Source organism: Contarinia nasturtii, unplaced genomic scaffold (genome assembly GCF_009176525.2).
Source record: "Contarinia nasturtii isolate CC-2019 unplaced genomic scaffold, AAFC_CNas_1.1 Cnas_scaffold_271, whole genome shotgun sequence".
Lineage (NCBI taxonomy): Eukaryota > Metazoa > Arthropoda > Insecta > Diptera > Cecidomyiidae > Contarinia > Contarinia nasturtii.
The window spans coordinates 1-15,403 of record NW_022197626.1 but is presented as its reverse complement, the minus strand read 5'-3'; the positions used below and the strand labels follow the sequence as shown (position 1 = coordinate 15,403).

General features: G+C 33.5%; 1 protein-coding gene across 1 annotated transcript; it reads left to right on the top strand.

The window, feature by feature from the left end:
- Positions 1-1,034: 1,034 nt before the first annotated feature.
- On the top strand, positions 1,035-12,607 carry LOC116337330 (dynein beta chain, ciliary-like; the record flags this gene model as incomplete). Its single annotated transcript, XM_031761766.1, has 6 exons — positions 1,035-1,493; positions 3,590-3,647; positions 3,708-3,808; positions 3,864-3,901; positions 12,410-12,426; positions 12,503-12,607. Coding segments are annotated over 6 exons (744 nt in total), but the record flags the coding sequence as incomplete, so codon positions are not given.
- Between the last annotated feature and the right edge of the window lie 2,796 nt (positions 12,608-15,403).

The following is a 15,403-nucleotide window of genomic DNA, read 5'->3' as shown; positions in this document are numbered from 1 at the left end:
GTTGTAATTCTTGCTAATCTGGTGAAGTCCCAGTTCATAGCAAGTATCCAGCACTATCTTCTCTTTTTCACTGGCTGAATTGATAGTGATTGCAATGTCAGGTTCCTCATCTTCATCAACAAACCATATCAATCTGGGCAGATTGAAGTCACCGGACACAATCAAAACATCATTTGTATTCAATTTCGATGCGACTTCATTCAAGGCATACATGTTGTTTCATACACCTTGAGTGTTGAATCTAGTCGAATATATAATTCAACCAAAAAGATGTTCCTTTTCATTCCGGCTACCTTTACCCAAATTTGTTCAGCTCCGAAATGGTCACCCGTTCCGATGCAAACTGACTTCAGTTTGTTGTTGACAGCAACTAAAACTCCACCTCTGTGCACCTCTTGATGTAATTGGTCCTTTTCTGTGAGTGATGAACGGTCACATCGATAGACCTCGTACATTGGTGGAAAAACGTCGACAGAATTAATTGCATCACTTAAATGAGTTTCGCATGTAAATCGACGATTGTTGAACCATTATCTCAGCTGCAAACTCCGATATTTTTGTTCTTAAACCATTCACATTTTTTTTTATTATTATCTATTTTAAAGTGTTTGTCTTTTGACTCCACCGTAGTGAATTTTCCTTATATTTTAATGATTATTAACTATACATTGTATACAATGGATTCAATTGTTTGCTGTTGTTATGAACAATCGAATACATTGTGCCATAATAAATCCGATAAATAATAATTCTGATTGGAATTATGTGCTAGAATACTGACGGTGAGCTTGAATTTGTGTGAGTTGAATATATTCATATATATTGGCACCAAATCGTTTTCGAGGTACTTTCCAGTCTTGGAACCGATACGAATTCATATTTAAATTAGATAAGGTTTTTTTTAGATATGTTTTCGAAGAGATGGCTGGGGGTGAAAAATAGAAAGTTACTATTTGAGCCGAATTTTTAATTTATAATTTATGTACAAATAAATTAATCTTTTACTAATGAAATTTATATTTATTTTAAACCAGAAAAAACAAGTGCATCAATTGAGTGTCCTCATCTCATTACTGCTGGGTGAGCTAAGCAAAGGAGACCGTCAGAAAATTATGACCATATGTACAATTGATGTTCATAGTCGGGATGTCGTATTGAAGCTAATTCAATCCAAACTGGAAAGTGCATCTGCTTTTCAATGGCAATCGCAATTACGACATCGTTGGGATGATGATGAAAGTGATTGTTTTGCAAATATTTGTGATGCACAATTTAGATATTGCTATGAATATTTGGGAAATACGCCAAGATTGGTCATAACCCCACTTACAGATCGTTGCTACATCACATTGACACAATCATTACATCTAGTAATGGGGGGAGGTCCTGCAGGGCCCGCGGGAACAGGAAAAACAGAAACAACAAAGGATTTGGGTCGGGCACTAGGCATAATGGTTTATGTATTTAATTGCTCTGAACAAATGGATTATAAGGTTAATTATTAGTGCTAATATTATTTTTCATATTCAAATTGATTGTCGAGAATGAAACCGAGACTTTTTTGGATATTTCCTTAAAGTTTAGCATCCAAATTTAACATACCTTAATTTTTGAAGTTAGAGTGTATCGATAATGTGAAACATTACAAAATCAATGTTACACCTATGTATAACCTAAGCCAAATGGTCACAGAAATCACATCCAGGTGCTTTTTGCAAATTATATATTAAATTATATATATACTTTTTTTTTCCGCACACAGAAATAGAAACCATTAGATTTTGAGCGACTTTGGTTGATAGAGTGAAATGTGATGCCCATGGGAAAAATTCAATTTTTCGTCCAAAAGTCATACTTTACGTCACTTAAAAAATCAAAAATATGTATTGGGGGGTTTTTTGGCACGAGAAAACCGAATATGATATTAGTCTTTCGATACAAATAAATTTCGACACACTTTTCATTAAAAAAAATTCAAAAAATTTGGATTTTTGTATGACAGCCTGTATGATAACGTAATGAGCTAAAACTTTGCACAGGCTATTTTTTGGCCACAAAAAAAAACATTTTGAGAGTTTGAAGACATTTCAATGCATATTAGTACCTCCTGAATAAAATTTTGTATGGGAAGTACCCCTAATATGCAATGAAATTTCTTCAAATTTACTAAGATTATGTAGTTTGGCAAGAAAATGATATTTACACGTTTTCAATGTGATAAATTTCTACAACTACATATTTTGAGAAAAATTTCTTTCAATTTTGAATCAACAAAATGCAATAAATTCTTGTTTGAAGTAATTTGATCACCATAATTTAAGACTAGTTTTTTCTCTCAATTCTCATGCACAACTATATGGTCTATGATATATATCATCTGGTGAGACCGAATGTAAAAATGTGCTAATTTTTTCACCCAAATCTTTGTTCAATGCTATCTCGCACATGACATAATATGTCCACCAGATGTCATATCGAAAATCTAAAGTTATATTTGTGAGTCACAAATTAATCACTAAAATTCTGCATCATTAGATTTTTATTTTTTGCTTTTATTCAAAATTTCGCTAAGAGACTTTTTGGCCAATAGGCCTAAATATAAATGGTGTCACAAAATATCACAAATTAGTCACTAAATCCCTAAAAAGGTTTCAAGGCAATCGCAAAAATTTGCTAGGCTGGATAGGGGGAGCCAATAAAAGAACGCGCTGATACAGACCATTCGATTGTATATGTATATTTGAGGAGGTTTTTTTTCACTTTTTGTGTTCTATGCCGAGCCTCCCAGAGTGTGAAATATTTATACCGTTAAACTGCGTCGCATATCAAAGCGAAACAAAAATTCTCTTACTAAACAAGGCAGAACAGTAGCTAGTTATCAGCACAAACGAAACTTACACATTTTGTGTGAAAAAATCCAATGTTCTTTATACCTTTGGTAACGAAATATTGTCTCGCTTTGATATGCAACCGTTTTGAGTCACTTTTGTGTAATATTTGTCATTTTTGTGTAACATTTGCCGGCTGCCAGAGCGCAGATGCGGTAGAGTTTTGACCACTTTATTGAATAAAGAGCTCAAAATATGTTAATGTTCAGTATTTTTCCATAATGTCTCTATTTGACATGTGATACTTCTAACACAATAATTTTACACAATCATCCCGGATCAAGAAACCTTTAATTTTCATAAATATTCGTTATTATGAGAATTTCCCATGGAATGATGCTCCATGGAGAAGGAACCCATTTTTGAGTTTGGATGAAATTTTCTTTCGCAATGTGTTGCTTGAATTCTATTCTGATGATTTAAGTATTGAATTAATCAATATTGAGGTCAAGTTTTTCATCCAACACGGTTCCTAAATTCAAAATGTCATTTACATTTTTGGGAATTTCTAGACACCATGCGCTAATCCAGTTTAGATTTTTTTGCAAAAGAACACCTGTGCGAGATTCCTGAAATAAATTGGCATAGTTGTAAAAAATCGATACTCTCTATGTTCGTCTTAAACTTCAATAAAATGTCAAGTGGAATCTTATACGCATTCTCTAGCATTGTGTAAAATATTTTTTCATTTTGAATTTCAGTCATGTGGAAATATTTATAAAGGTCTCGCACAAACTGGTAGTTGGGGATGTTTTGATGGTGAGATATATTTTGCATTCAACTGTAAGCAAATTTTAATAAAAAGTTTTCACTTTGTAGAATTCAATAGAATTTCAGTAGAAGTTCTGTCTGTGGTGGCGGTTCAAGTGAAAAGTGTTCAAGATGCTATTAGAGACAAAAAGGAAATTTTTAATTTTATGGTAAAAAAATTTGTATTAAAAATAATATTACCGATAACGAAGTTCATTTTTACAGGGCGAAATGATAAAATGTGTATATACAGTGGGAATATTGTAAGTTAAATTATTTTATTCCTTTAAAATTATTATGTGGAAAGAGAGAGAGAGAGAGATGGACAACTGTTAAGTGTCGACATTGCATTATTTTTGCGCACATTATTATTAAAAATAAAAAAAGTGGATGAAATTTTTCAAACAGTAGCACTAACGATTAAGTACACCGTTGAAAATTGGAGTTTCATGGAAAATCAATTCATTTTTTGTGAAAACCTAATATGACATTAAATTAGCGATAAGACAATGACATTTTTCAAATCGAATAGTAGATTCAAAATCGAAGAATTGAAATTTCTGTCACACACGATGTGTCACAAATTCAAATGTTGACATTTTTGAGAGTCACAAATTAGTCACTAAAAGATGACACAGATGATAAATCTTTTCAAAGAAGGAATATTGTGGACAATCGCAGACGAAACGGACACCATTACGATGATTGCAGCTGTAAAATGTGTTTTGATGATTATGAGAGGAGATATGAAGATTTTCGTCAGGCTCGTCTCGCCCATCGGCCGTCGGCTCAGCGCTGGCAACGGTGGCGCCATCAATAGATCTCATGACAAACTTATCTGCGGGTTTTTCATCAAGGAAGTTAAGCAGTAGTCACTCAGGTAATTTAAATAATTACAGTATATGTTCTCTGCAAGAGGAAATGAGTGCTACACAAAAATTTAATGATGAAAAATACTTTACGCAGATAAAAATACATTCAAAAAATGTGAATGGAATTCGAACAAAAATGTCGGAGTTTGTCGCTGAGATTCTTAAATAATTAATAATAATAACTGCACCGAACAGCGTTTCTTCGCCTTGGTGTTTTATTCAAATATAAATAAATATAATATAATTATTAAATTTTTATCAAGTAAATTTGAGAGATATTGTTAATTTTTGCTCATTTTGTTCTTGCCTATTTACAAATATTCTGTTTTTATCTTGTTGGCTTCAAATAATTTTCAATTCTAAGCTTTATTGTTGGTAATTTTACTTTTAAATCAATTAAATTATTATAATTTATTGGTTCAAACTTCGTGTAATCAGTCCTTCTTATTGGTAAATCAAATAAAGGAGTAGTTCATTTATCATGTGCTGAATCATAATATTTTAAGCTGCCCGATACATAAGTTGACCTTATTTCTCCGCGTAAAATTTTGAAAATGAAAGACACTTTTGCCATCTTGCGTCTTTCCTTCAGAGTAATCATTTGCAGAAACAGTAGTCTGTGTTCGTATTTCGGCAGTCTATAATTATTCTAGGACATTCTCTTTAGTGCAAATAATAAGAATTGTTTTTGTATTGACTCTTATCTTTTGTACATATAGAGAGTTGACAGAAAGCTACATTGTATTTTTTCACCGCTCTTGATAAAAAAAAGTATTTTCAATATTAAAAATATAAGAGGTTAATAAAAATTAAAAAAAAAACACACAGATCGATTCATCGAAATACGATTGATTATGAAAAATTGAAATTAAAAAAAAGAAAAAGAAATCAAAGAAGGCAAACATTGTTGAAAAAAGTTTGTTGTTGTTGTAAATACAGCGTAAATAAACAGAAAAATGCATAGCTGTACTGAAAACAAATGTAAAGGCATGAAATTTGAGGGTCTTTTTCTAAACTGCAAGTATTGCAATGGCAAAATATTCATCGAATTGAATGTCACTTTTGGTTCTTCATAAAATGATCCATTTTATATTGCGAGTTGAAAACATACCTTCACCTCGGCCAATATAGCAATGCGCAAATCAGGCCAGAACGCTCTCCAACAGCTTTGATATTGTTTATACAGTCAAAATGGATCGAATTTAGTCATTGAAATAGGTTTTAAAGTGAATTGTAGTTCGGATAAATCATGTTTCATATTCATATTTTGGCCACACATTCATTGCTCACAATTTGCTATGCAAATGACAGTTTTCCAGCTATACGATGCGTTCAAATGGATGTATACCAAAGTGGAATCACATTAGTTCCGCTCTGAAAGTATTCTAACTTCAAATGAGATTAATTTGTGGAGGTCTGTTGTACTTTTGGTACAAAACCTTCATTTTTGGTGATGAAATTGGAATTTTTGGTCAAAAAAATGAAAATTTTGATTGGAAATGTGTTTTATTTTCATTCAAATCGTTTGAAACTTCACCAGTGGCAAGTATTTGATGATAATTACGATTACCATCAATTTTTAGTTGATGTGGCTGTGCGAAGATATTTTTATTTTAACTGAAAACGTCATTTTTCAATGAATTCACATAATGACCTACCGAGCTCTTGCGGCACCATCTAGCGTTGAGCTATCGGCATGAAACTTTACACACGTTATTTGCACACCATATGGAAAAGTATTCCGTGGTAAGAACGAACAAATTTCAACTTTTGTGTTTTGGGGGCTAGTCTACTGAGCACCGTATTAATTTAATAAAATACGTTTTAAAAATAGAAAAAAAAAACCAAAAATAAAAGTTTTTGCATAAAACAGTAGAAAAACGTGTGGTGCACAAAAATAAATTGAAGTTTTGCAACAAAAACCAATTTAAAAGGGAAATATTTTGAAAAAGTCGAGGGAAAAAAAACACTATGTCAAGTGAAATGCATTGTTGTATGGAACAAAAATGCAGTGGCCAAAAATTATGTGAAAATATACTTGACGTGTAAATTTTGTGCAGGAAAAGTGTATATTCAATGCAGAAAAGAAAAACATTCAGCATTTAATGATTTTTTAATGGAATATGACGTGAAAAAACAAAAATAGATATATATATATTTTTAAAACAAAATAGATAGAATTGAATAGAAAACATACTGAGAAAATTATTAATCTCTTTCAAAACTACTAGATTTAAGAATATAATTATTTTGTATTTATTCAAAATATTTTGAATAAACCACCAAGGCGAAGAAACGCTGTTCGGTGCAGTTATTATTATTATTAAAACAAATGGCCGACGGCAAATATACAGTTCCAAAGGACAACACACAAGCTATCGCAAATTTGCTATATTTGTTTAAGAGCGATTCTCCGTTAGGTATCTCGTGTAAAAAGTGTACAGAAAAATTAAAAAAGAACGTAAACAACAATGAGAACAACGATGAGAACATAACAAAAATCGCAAACATAATTGGCGACAAAATTATAAATGAATTGAACAATAAATGTGAAGATCGTGAGAATGCCGGTGAAACGTCAAAAACCAGCAAACAAAACCATACATTGCAGCAAACAAAAGTGTTATAGTCTATTCAATTCATGTGAGCAAATTTGATAGAGACACAACAGTTGATGACATAGTTGCAAGAATTGTGGAAACGACGAATGTTGTTCCGGATTTGTTTAGTGTGGAAAAGCTGACAATAAATCGATACAAAGGAAAAAACAAGAAGTTCGTTGCTTTCAAAATCAACACGTTAAACAAATCGATTTATGACAGAATCATCAAAGATTAAGTGTGGCTGCCAGAGTACATCGCAAAGCAATTTGTTGACAGAAAAGATGGTGGCAAAATAGGAAAACAAACAAAACCAGCAAAACCAGTAACACATCCACAAAAAACGAACAACAAAGAATAAACCAATTTCAACGAAACAATTTAAACTTTGGCATGGATATGAATGAGGGATCAATGCATCGGCGAGAGTATCAGTACCAGCAACTGCATATGAACCATCATGCACAAATGAATCATCACAATTATCAACCAAATTGCAGATGTTACAGTTGTTTCATAAATTTTCAAAACGGAAAATTACATCCACCATTGATACACAATCCACCAATAATGCACCATCCACAATACAGCCAATTTATGAACGGACAAAACAACTTCAATTATCAACAATATTAACTCAAAACGTCAATGGATTACGTTCAAGATTGCCGGAATTTCTTGCAGAAATTTTGGCCTTGAATTTCGGTATTTACAAGCTTTGTGAGACTCGATTAAATGCACACATCAATTCAAAAGATGTTTTTCCACCAAATTTCAACGTTTATCGATGCGACAGAACAACAATTACTGAAGCAAAACAAACCACAAAGAGATTCAATGGTGGCGGTGTATTGATCGCAATTGATAAGGCGATAAATTCACAAATTATGGGTTCAGGAGATTCCTATGGTGCAGAACAAGTATGGGTCAAAATCATGTGCAATATAAAAAACATTATTTTGGTTGAAGTGTATATTCGTCCGGATTCGACATATGAAGTATATGTAGACAATATGACTGCAATCAGAGAAATTGCAGCATCACTGAAGCCAGACGATGTGCTTCTCATTTCAGGAGACTATAACTTGTCAAACTTAGTTTGGTTTGTTGATGAGAGAGTCGATTCAGATATTGCTTTTGCCATCAACCCAACAAGTAGAAAAGAAATAGTTGTTCTGGAAACATTCTACGATTTGGGTTTGTATCAAGTCAATAAAAAATACAATAAAAATGGTCATATGCTGGATCTGGTTTGGACGAATGATGTAGAATGACGTGTATCATGAGCGAAGTTCACTTCTTAAATTATGAGTCTCATCATCCATCGTTTGAAATAAAACTACATGAGTATATTCACCATCAACCAAAGTCCAATCGTTTCTACTATGATTTCCGGAAAGCAGAATACGATGAAATCAACAAACAGTTTGTTGAGAAGGATTGGGACAACATTTTGAATAGACCATCTTTTGACATCAAATTGGAATCATTTTATTCGACAATCAACTCTGTCATTACATCGAACGTCAATCAAAAAGTAATAAAGTTTTCGATACATCCAAAATGGTTTAGCAAATCATTACAAAGTCAAAAAACCAAAGTAAAAAAATTACATCGAATAATGAAGAAAAACAGATCAACTGAAAATAGAAGGAATTTTAACGATGCCCGTCGCTTGTACAAACAAAATGCACGATCAACATACAGGGTGTACAAATTGCAGATGGAACATTTGATCGACGAAGATCCAAGGGAATTCTTTAATTGTGTCAACCAAAAAAAGAACAAGTGTGAAGATCCACCAGCTGAAATGAATGGTTAAGAATAATAATGAAACTTAATTTTGGTTCAAACTGGAGTGTCCCGCAGAATTATTTCAAATTAAAGTGTCCCGAATATTTGTTTCAAACTAAAATGTTCCTACAAAAAAGATTCATGTAAATTTTCCTAAATGCCATTTTCATTTGCAATAAATTTGAGGGACACTTCGATTGTAAACTTTTTTTTGAGTCCTATTCATAGAAATTTTTTCGGGGGACAGTTTGAGAAAAAGTTTTTTTTTTGGACATTTCAATCATAATTTTATGTACTATATTTATGAGAACTGAGAAAAAATCTGTTCAATAGGTATCACATAGCAAGTTTATATGAAACTCTCAGAGACTAGGTATAGAGCACTCAAACAGTGAAAAAAGTCCAGATCGTGATTTAGATGATATGGAATGCGATTTTTTTCATTCTGATTTCACCAGGTGATACAGAAAATTGAGTAGTATTTGTAAATCTAAGAAAAAAAAATTAATAATTTTTTTCATTTTTAGCAATTTTTCATACCATCTATATGGGAAGCTTGTATGAAAAACACGGAAGACCGCTGAAATGGCACTGTCGTACGTCCGTACATATTTCGTATTTGCCATTTCAGTGGTCTTCCGTGTTTTTCATACAAGCTTCCCATATAGATGGTATAAAAAATCGCGAAAAATGAAAAAAATAATTAAATTTTTTTTCTTCGATTCTCAAATACTACTCAATTTTCTGTATCACCTGGTGAAATCAGAATAAAAAAATCGCATTCCATATCATCAAAATCACGATCTGGAATTTTTTCACTGTTTGAGTGCTCTATACCGAGTCTCCGAGAGTTTCATAAAAACTTGCTATGTGATGCCTATTGAATAGTAGACGAATACCAATCGTGATTGAATCAATAGGCGTCATTTGGCTATTGCAAGGCAAGTTAATATGAAACTCTCGGAGACTCGGTATAGAGCGCAAAAAGTGAAAGAAAAAAAACATTTTTTTCCTCAATTCTCGAATACCACTAAATGCTCTACATCATTTACTGTGAAAAATTTGCTATCCACTTTCGTGGATATTTTGTTATCCAATATTCCACTTTCCTCATAGATTAATTTGTTTGTATAGTATTTTACACTATCGGGTCTTCGGTAGAGCTCGTAACATTTTTCTTTCCAGTAGGGCAATTTTATTTATTTGTTCTCTAGACAATTGGTTTAATAATTTGTTTACGAGGGCTGCTCCATATATTTCTAGAATTGGCAATATTTAGTGTTGTCCGATACAAACCATTGTCATATTCGTTTAGTTTAACATTTGGTAGCATAAACGATCTCAGAACGTTCTGTCATACGCGCGCTATTTGTATTGTTTGCAGTGACATCTAAATTGCGTCTCAACAAAAAATGAATTTTACTCGTGAAAATTTTCGTGCGATAATTTACTACGATTTGGATTGGGTGTATCTCAACAACAGTGTTTTGATCAACTTCATTTGGTCTTTGGCGATGAAGCTCCATGCAAGGCCACTGTATATCACTGGTTTACTGAATTCAATCGTGGTCGTCATTCGCTCATCGACGATTTCAAAATCGGTTGTTGTTCCAGAAACTATCGACGCTGTGAGAAACATGATAAAGCAAGATCGTCATGTCACATACCGTGAGATTGAGGCATCCTTGGGCATAAGTATGAGAAGCATACACACGATTTTGCATGAACATTTGGCCGTAAAAAAGAATTGCTCTCGTTGGATTCCACATAAATTGACCTATGACCAAAAATTAGCTAATGTGAATTGGTGCATAGAAATGCTCAACAAATATAACCGCGGTGCATCATATTCCGTCCATAACATCGTCACAGGCGACGAATCGTGGATATATGCGTATGAGCCCGAAACTAAACAGCAGTCGACAGTATGGGTCTTCCAAAGTGAAGATAATCCAACGAAAGTTGTTCGCGCTCGAAGTGTTGCGAAGCAAATGGTCGCCTGTTTTTTCGCAATTATTGGACATGTGGCAACAGTTCCACTAGAGGATCGTAGAACAGTCAATTCTGACTGGTACACCACCATTTGTTTGCCAGAAGTGTTTGGTGAATTAAGAAATAATAACCACCGTCGCAGAATAATTCTTCATCATGATAATGCGAGCTCTCACACATCTCATCACACAACTGATTATTTGACCGCTCAAAAGATCGAATTAATGGGTCATCCACCGTACAGTCCTGATTAAGCACCCGACGATTTCTTTTTGTTTCCGAGCGTAAAGAAAAAACTGCGTGGTCAATGATTTTCGACGCCAGAAGAAGCAGTAGATGCGTTCAAAACACACGTTTTGGAGATATCGGTTTCGGAGTGGCATGAATACTACGGCAAGTGGTTCGAGCGTATGCAAAAGTGTATCGACCATCATGGCGAATACTTTGAAAAACAATAAAGCCATTTTTGATAAAAAACGATTGCGTTGTATATGCTTTTCTAGAAATATATGGAGCAGCCTACGTATATGCTAAAAGTTTGATGTTTTTAATTATTTTCTTATTGAAAAAATATTTGTTAATGCAAAATATGCAGCAAGCATCTTGTTTCGTATACCTTCCAAGTGGTAATTGTAATTGATATTTCTTGTAAAATGTATTCCCAAATATTTTAATTTTGTTGTTTTGGGAATTAATTTGTTATTAATTATTAATTCAATTTTTTTTTCTCTGAATCGAACAGTATTTGTTGTTTCTTAATATTACCCAAATTTGTAATTTCCTCTCATTTATTTTTATTTATTTTCATTCTCCATTTTGTTGAATAATTACCAATTATTTCCAAAAAATAATTTAGCTCTTTTGAGGCTAAATCAGTCAATACACATTGAATTGAAAGAAGTATACTTTATTTACTTAGAAGATCGAATGCATACGATCACCATCTGCAATGAAATTATTGATTGGCTTTGGACTCATTGTGATTGATGAAAATAGTAAATGCAAATACACAGGTGACCAAACAAAAGTGCAAATTATATAGAAATTGTTTGATGCCGAATCACCGTTTATTTTCAATTGCGCAGTGTCTGACAACAACAAAAATGTGCGGGAAACAAACGAAAAATTGAAATTAGCATTATTCATGGGCGAAAAAATGGTTGAGTTATATATTAGACCGGATTCAACACTCAAGGTGTATGAAAACAACATGTATGCCTTGCAAGAAGTCGCATCGAAGTTGAATAAAAATGTTGTTTTGATTGTGTCCGGAGACTATAATCTTCCTAAATTGATTTGGTTTGTTGACATCTTCATCAGATTAACAAGAATTAGAACCAAAATGGTCGTATCCTTGATTTGATCTGGACAAATGATGTTGAGCCGTTTCAATAAACTCCTATGGTGACTGAAAAGAAACAAAGCCAATAAGATTTTAAGATTTTAGATCTAGATAAGAGTTTAAGATTTTTATCATTTCCGGTCATTCTTTATCTTTTATTATTAATTTCAGTATAACTATGAATCCAGGTAAGTAAAAAAAATCCTAAATTTATAAAAGATACTTATTTATAGCCCATTTTTCACATATTCCTGCTTTCCAAAGGATATGCGGGCAGAACCGAACTACGTATGTACTACGAAATCATAATTACGGTAGACTTAAAAAGAAAATAAATTACGGTCAGTCTGTGACTTAATGTGAAACGGGACCCTACTACTAACCAGTAAAGTACCCAAAGTGTGAATAAAAGTGTTTGATGTCTGAAAAGATTGAAAGAATAAGATTGTGAAAATTAAGGCTGCCCTGATGGAGGAGAGTACCCCACCATGTCAAAATTTGGTCGGATCAAAAAATAATGTACTACAAAGTTGTTCAGAATGACGAGAAAAATTTTTTATGACCCCTGCCCTCCAAGTCCTCTCACCTCCAGGGGGTCGGGGGTCATAAACCCTTCACCCATGATTTTACTTTTCCGCACACATAGTGTAAGGTGAAAAGTATTGTAATTGGTCAAAATTTTGAAAACTTCAGAAACATGTTTTTTACCTATTATTTGAGGTCAGAGAACACGAATTTGGCGTTTTTAAACATGGTTTTTGTTAATCTGTACGTCGTACGTTTTACGTCGTTTTTTGGTCTCGAACTTCACGCCACTTGAAAGGCTTGAAAAATCGAACAAATATTATTTTGAACTTGCTTAATAAAATACGCAACTACCACCGTGCGGAAAAGTTCGTCTTACTCCCGTCTTACTCTCGGAATCAGCATCCCAAATTACCCAAGAAATGGTATTTGTTTCGTGGGCTCTTTCCCCAAGTCTCCAAAAAATTCAGAGCCCCCCCATTAGGGTAAAATGATACAAAGTCGATTTTTCATTTTTTGGGGAGGGAATTTCGCACTCAAATGTATGGCCAACTATAACTTATTTTATCCGCACATTTCATTTATGCCATTGCCCACCCCCTCCCATCACCCCCAAGGGAGGTCCTCCTACAAAATTCACGAAAATTTTGATAAGTACCCCGAAATTGGGTCCATATCTAACCCGCAAAATCGCGGACACAGAGAGAGACACACATTATGATTTTTCATAGAGATTCATATGAAATTTTTAAAATGCTGAATTTTTCGAAAAGATTGATCGATTTTGACGATTAGGGGGTCGTTGGAAAGGTATTGAAGAATCAGAATATCGATGTTCCAGGGGTTGACGACCCCATTAAGTGCCATCTATGGCCGTAGAACTGAATTTTGATTGAGCTTTTAGGAGCATTCCAATTTCATTGTCATATTTCCATACTGACCGAAGTTAAGTTATATTTTCACCATGGAATTTTTGACATGGTGGGGTACTCTCTTAATACCCCCTTATTTTCACAAACTTATTTTTTCGACACTTTACATCGATCTGTATAAATGAAATTGAGATTTTTTGTGACACTTTGGGTACTTTACTGGTCTCCCACGTTTTACATTAGGCCCTACGTTAGGGTGTAGTAGAAATATGAAAATATTGAAAAACAAAAACGGCGAGGGTCATTACCTTGGCTGTGGGACCCTCCGAACTCGTATCAGAGTATTTTGTAAATATAAAATAAACTGTGTTGTCACAGCTCACCCGCTCGGTTACCAAAAATTGGATTTTTATGTAAAATGTAAAGAAGTGGATCTTGAAACTATACTTTTCAATATTGCGTGTGTCGAGTGAGAACTTTATTCCGAATGTGAACCAATACATACGCGAGCATGTTTAGCATGTCGCTTGTTTACTTTTTCATTGGTTTGTCATTAATGCGTCGCATAAAATAAGTAAATGTATTCAGGGTTGTATAATACTTATTATCCAATTCCTTTCAGGACTACATTTTTAAAATGATTTGCATCTATTTATTTTTTCAATGTTGAAATAAATATATTTAATTTTTTTGAATGGCTGGAATGTTGAAAATTAATTAAGTAAAAATTGTAATACAAACGGTCCGTTTTTTCGCTTTTCCGGTTTGAAAACTCCCGATCGATCTTTTACGCAAAAAAAATTGGCTGGGCATGTTACCCCTATATGTGCTTGTAACACCCAGAATACTTTGGACCAGATTGGATCCACCTGCTCCTCAAGATTCGCTTCCAGCTCATGTCATCAAAAAACTCCCGAGTTGTCATTTTGTTTGGGATGTCATACTCCATTCGTGCTTCGAAAACTTCAACTGAACTCACCGGAAAAGCGTAAAAGATCGATCGGGAGCTTTTTGACTAGGGGGTAGACACGTGGAATAGGATTAGACTTTTTAGTGTAAAAGTTCGAGAAATTAAAGTGGAATAGAGAATTCAGTAGCTGGATTCACATGGATTCACTAATCCTGTGTATGGAATAGCGAAAATGGGTTAATTCAAAGTTTTTGTAATCGATAGTACAGAATTTGATAAAAGCATTGAACTTGTTTTGAGATAGTAATTTGTTCTTTTTTGAAATATTTTTTAGTTCAAAAGTCGATTACAAATTTACAAAACAATAGATACACTTTCTCAAAATTTTATTGATGAAAAAAATAATTTTAATTATCAATAACAAAATGTCATACTCCAGTATCGATAAATAAGTTTTCAACAAAGTGAATAGCGGCGAAATGTGAGATCACATTTGACAATGAAATGACGGATTGGTGGAATAGTAGGATTAGTGTTTTTATATTGGAATCATGGTTTAATCGTTTGTGTCTCCCCCCTAGCTTTTTGATGACATGAGCTGGAAGCGAATCTTCAGGAGCAGGTGGACCCAACCTGGTCCAAATGTTCTGGGTGTACCATGAGGGTAGTGAAAATAGAGAAAAATCGATTGGTAGTTTTTCAAACCGGAAAAGCGAGAAAAATAGACCGTTTGTATTATATTTTATTTCAACAGTGACAAAATAAATAGATGCAATTCATTTTGAATAAAGAGGCTTACGTACGCAAGTCAACTTTTCCGCATGGAACCGAAATTTTGGGAATAAACTGAAATCATGG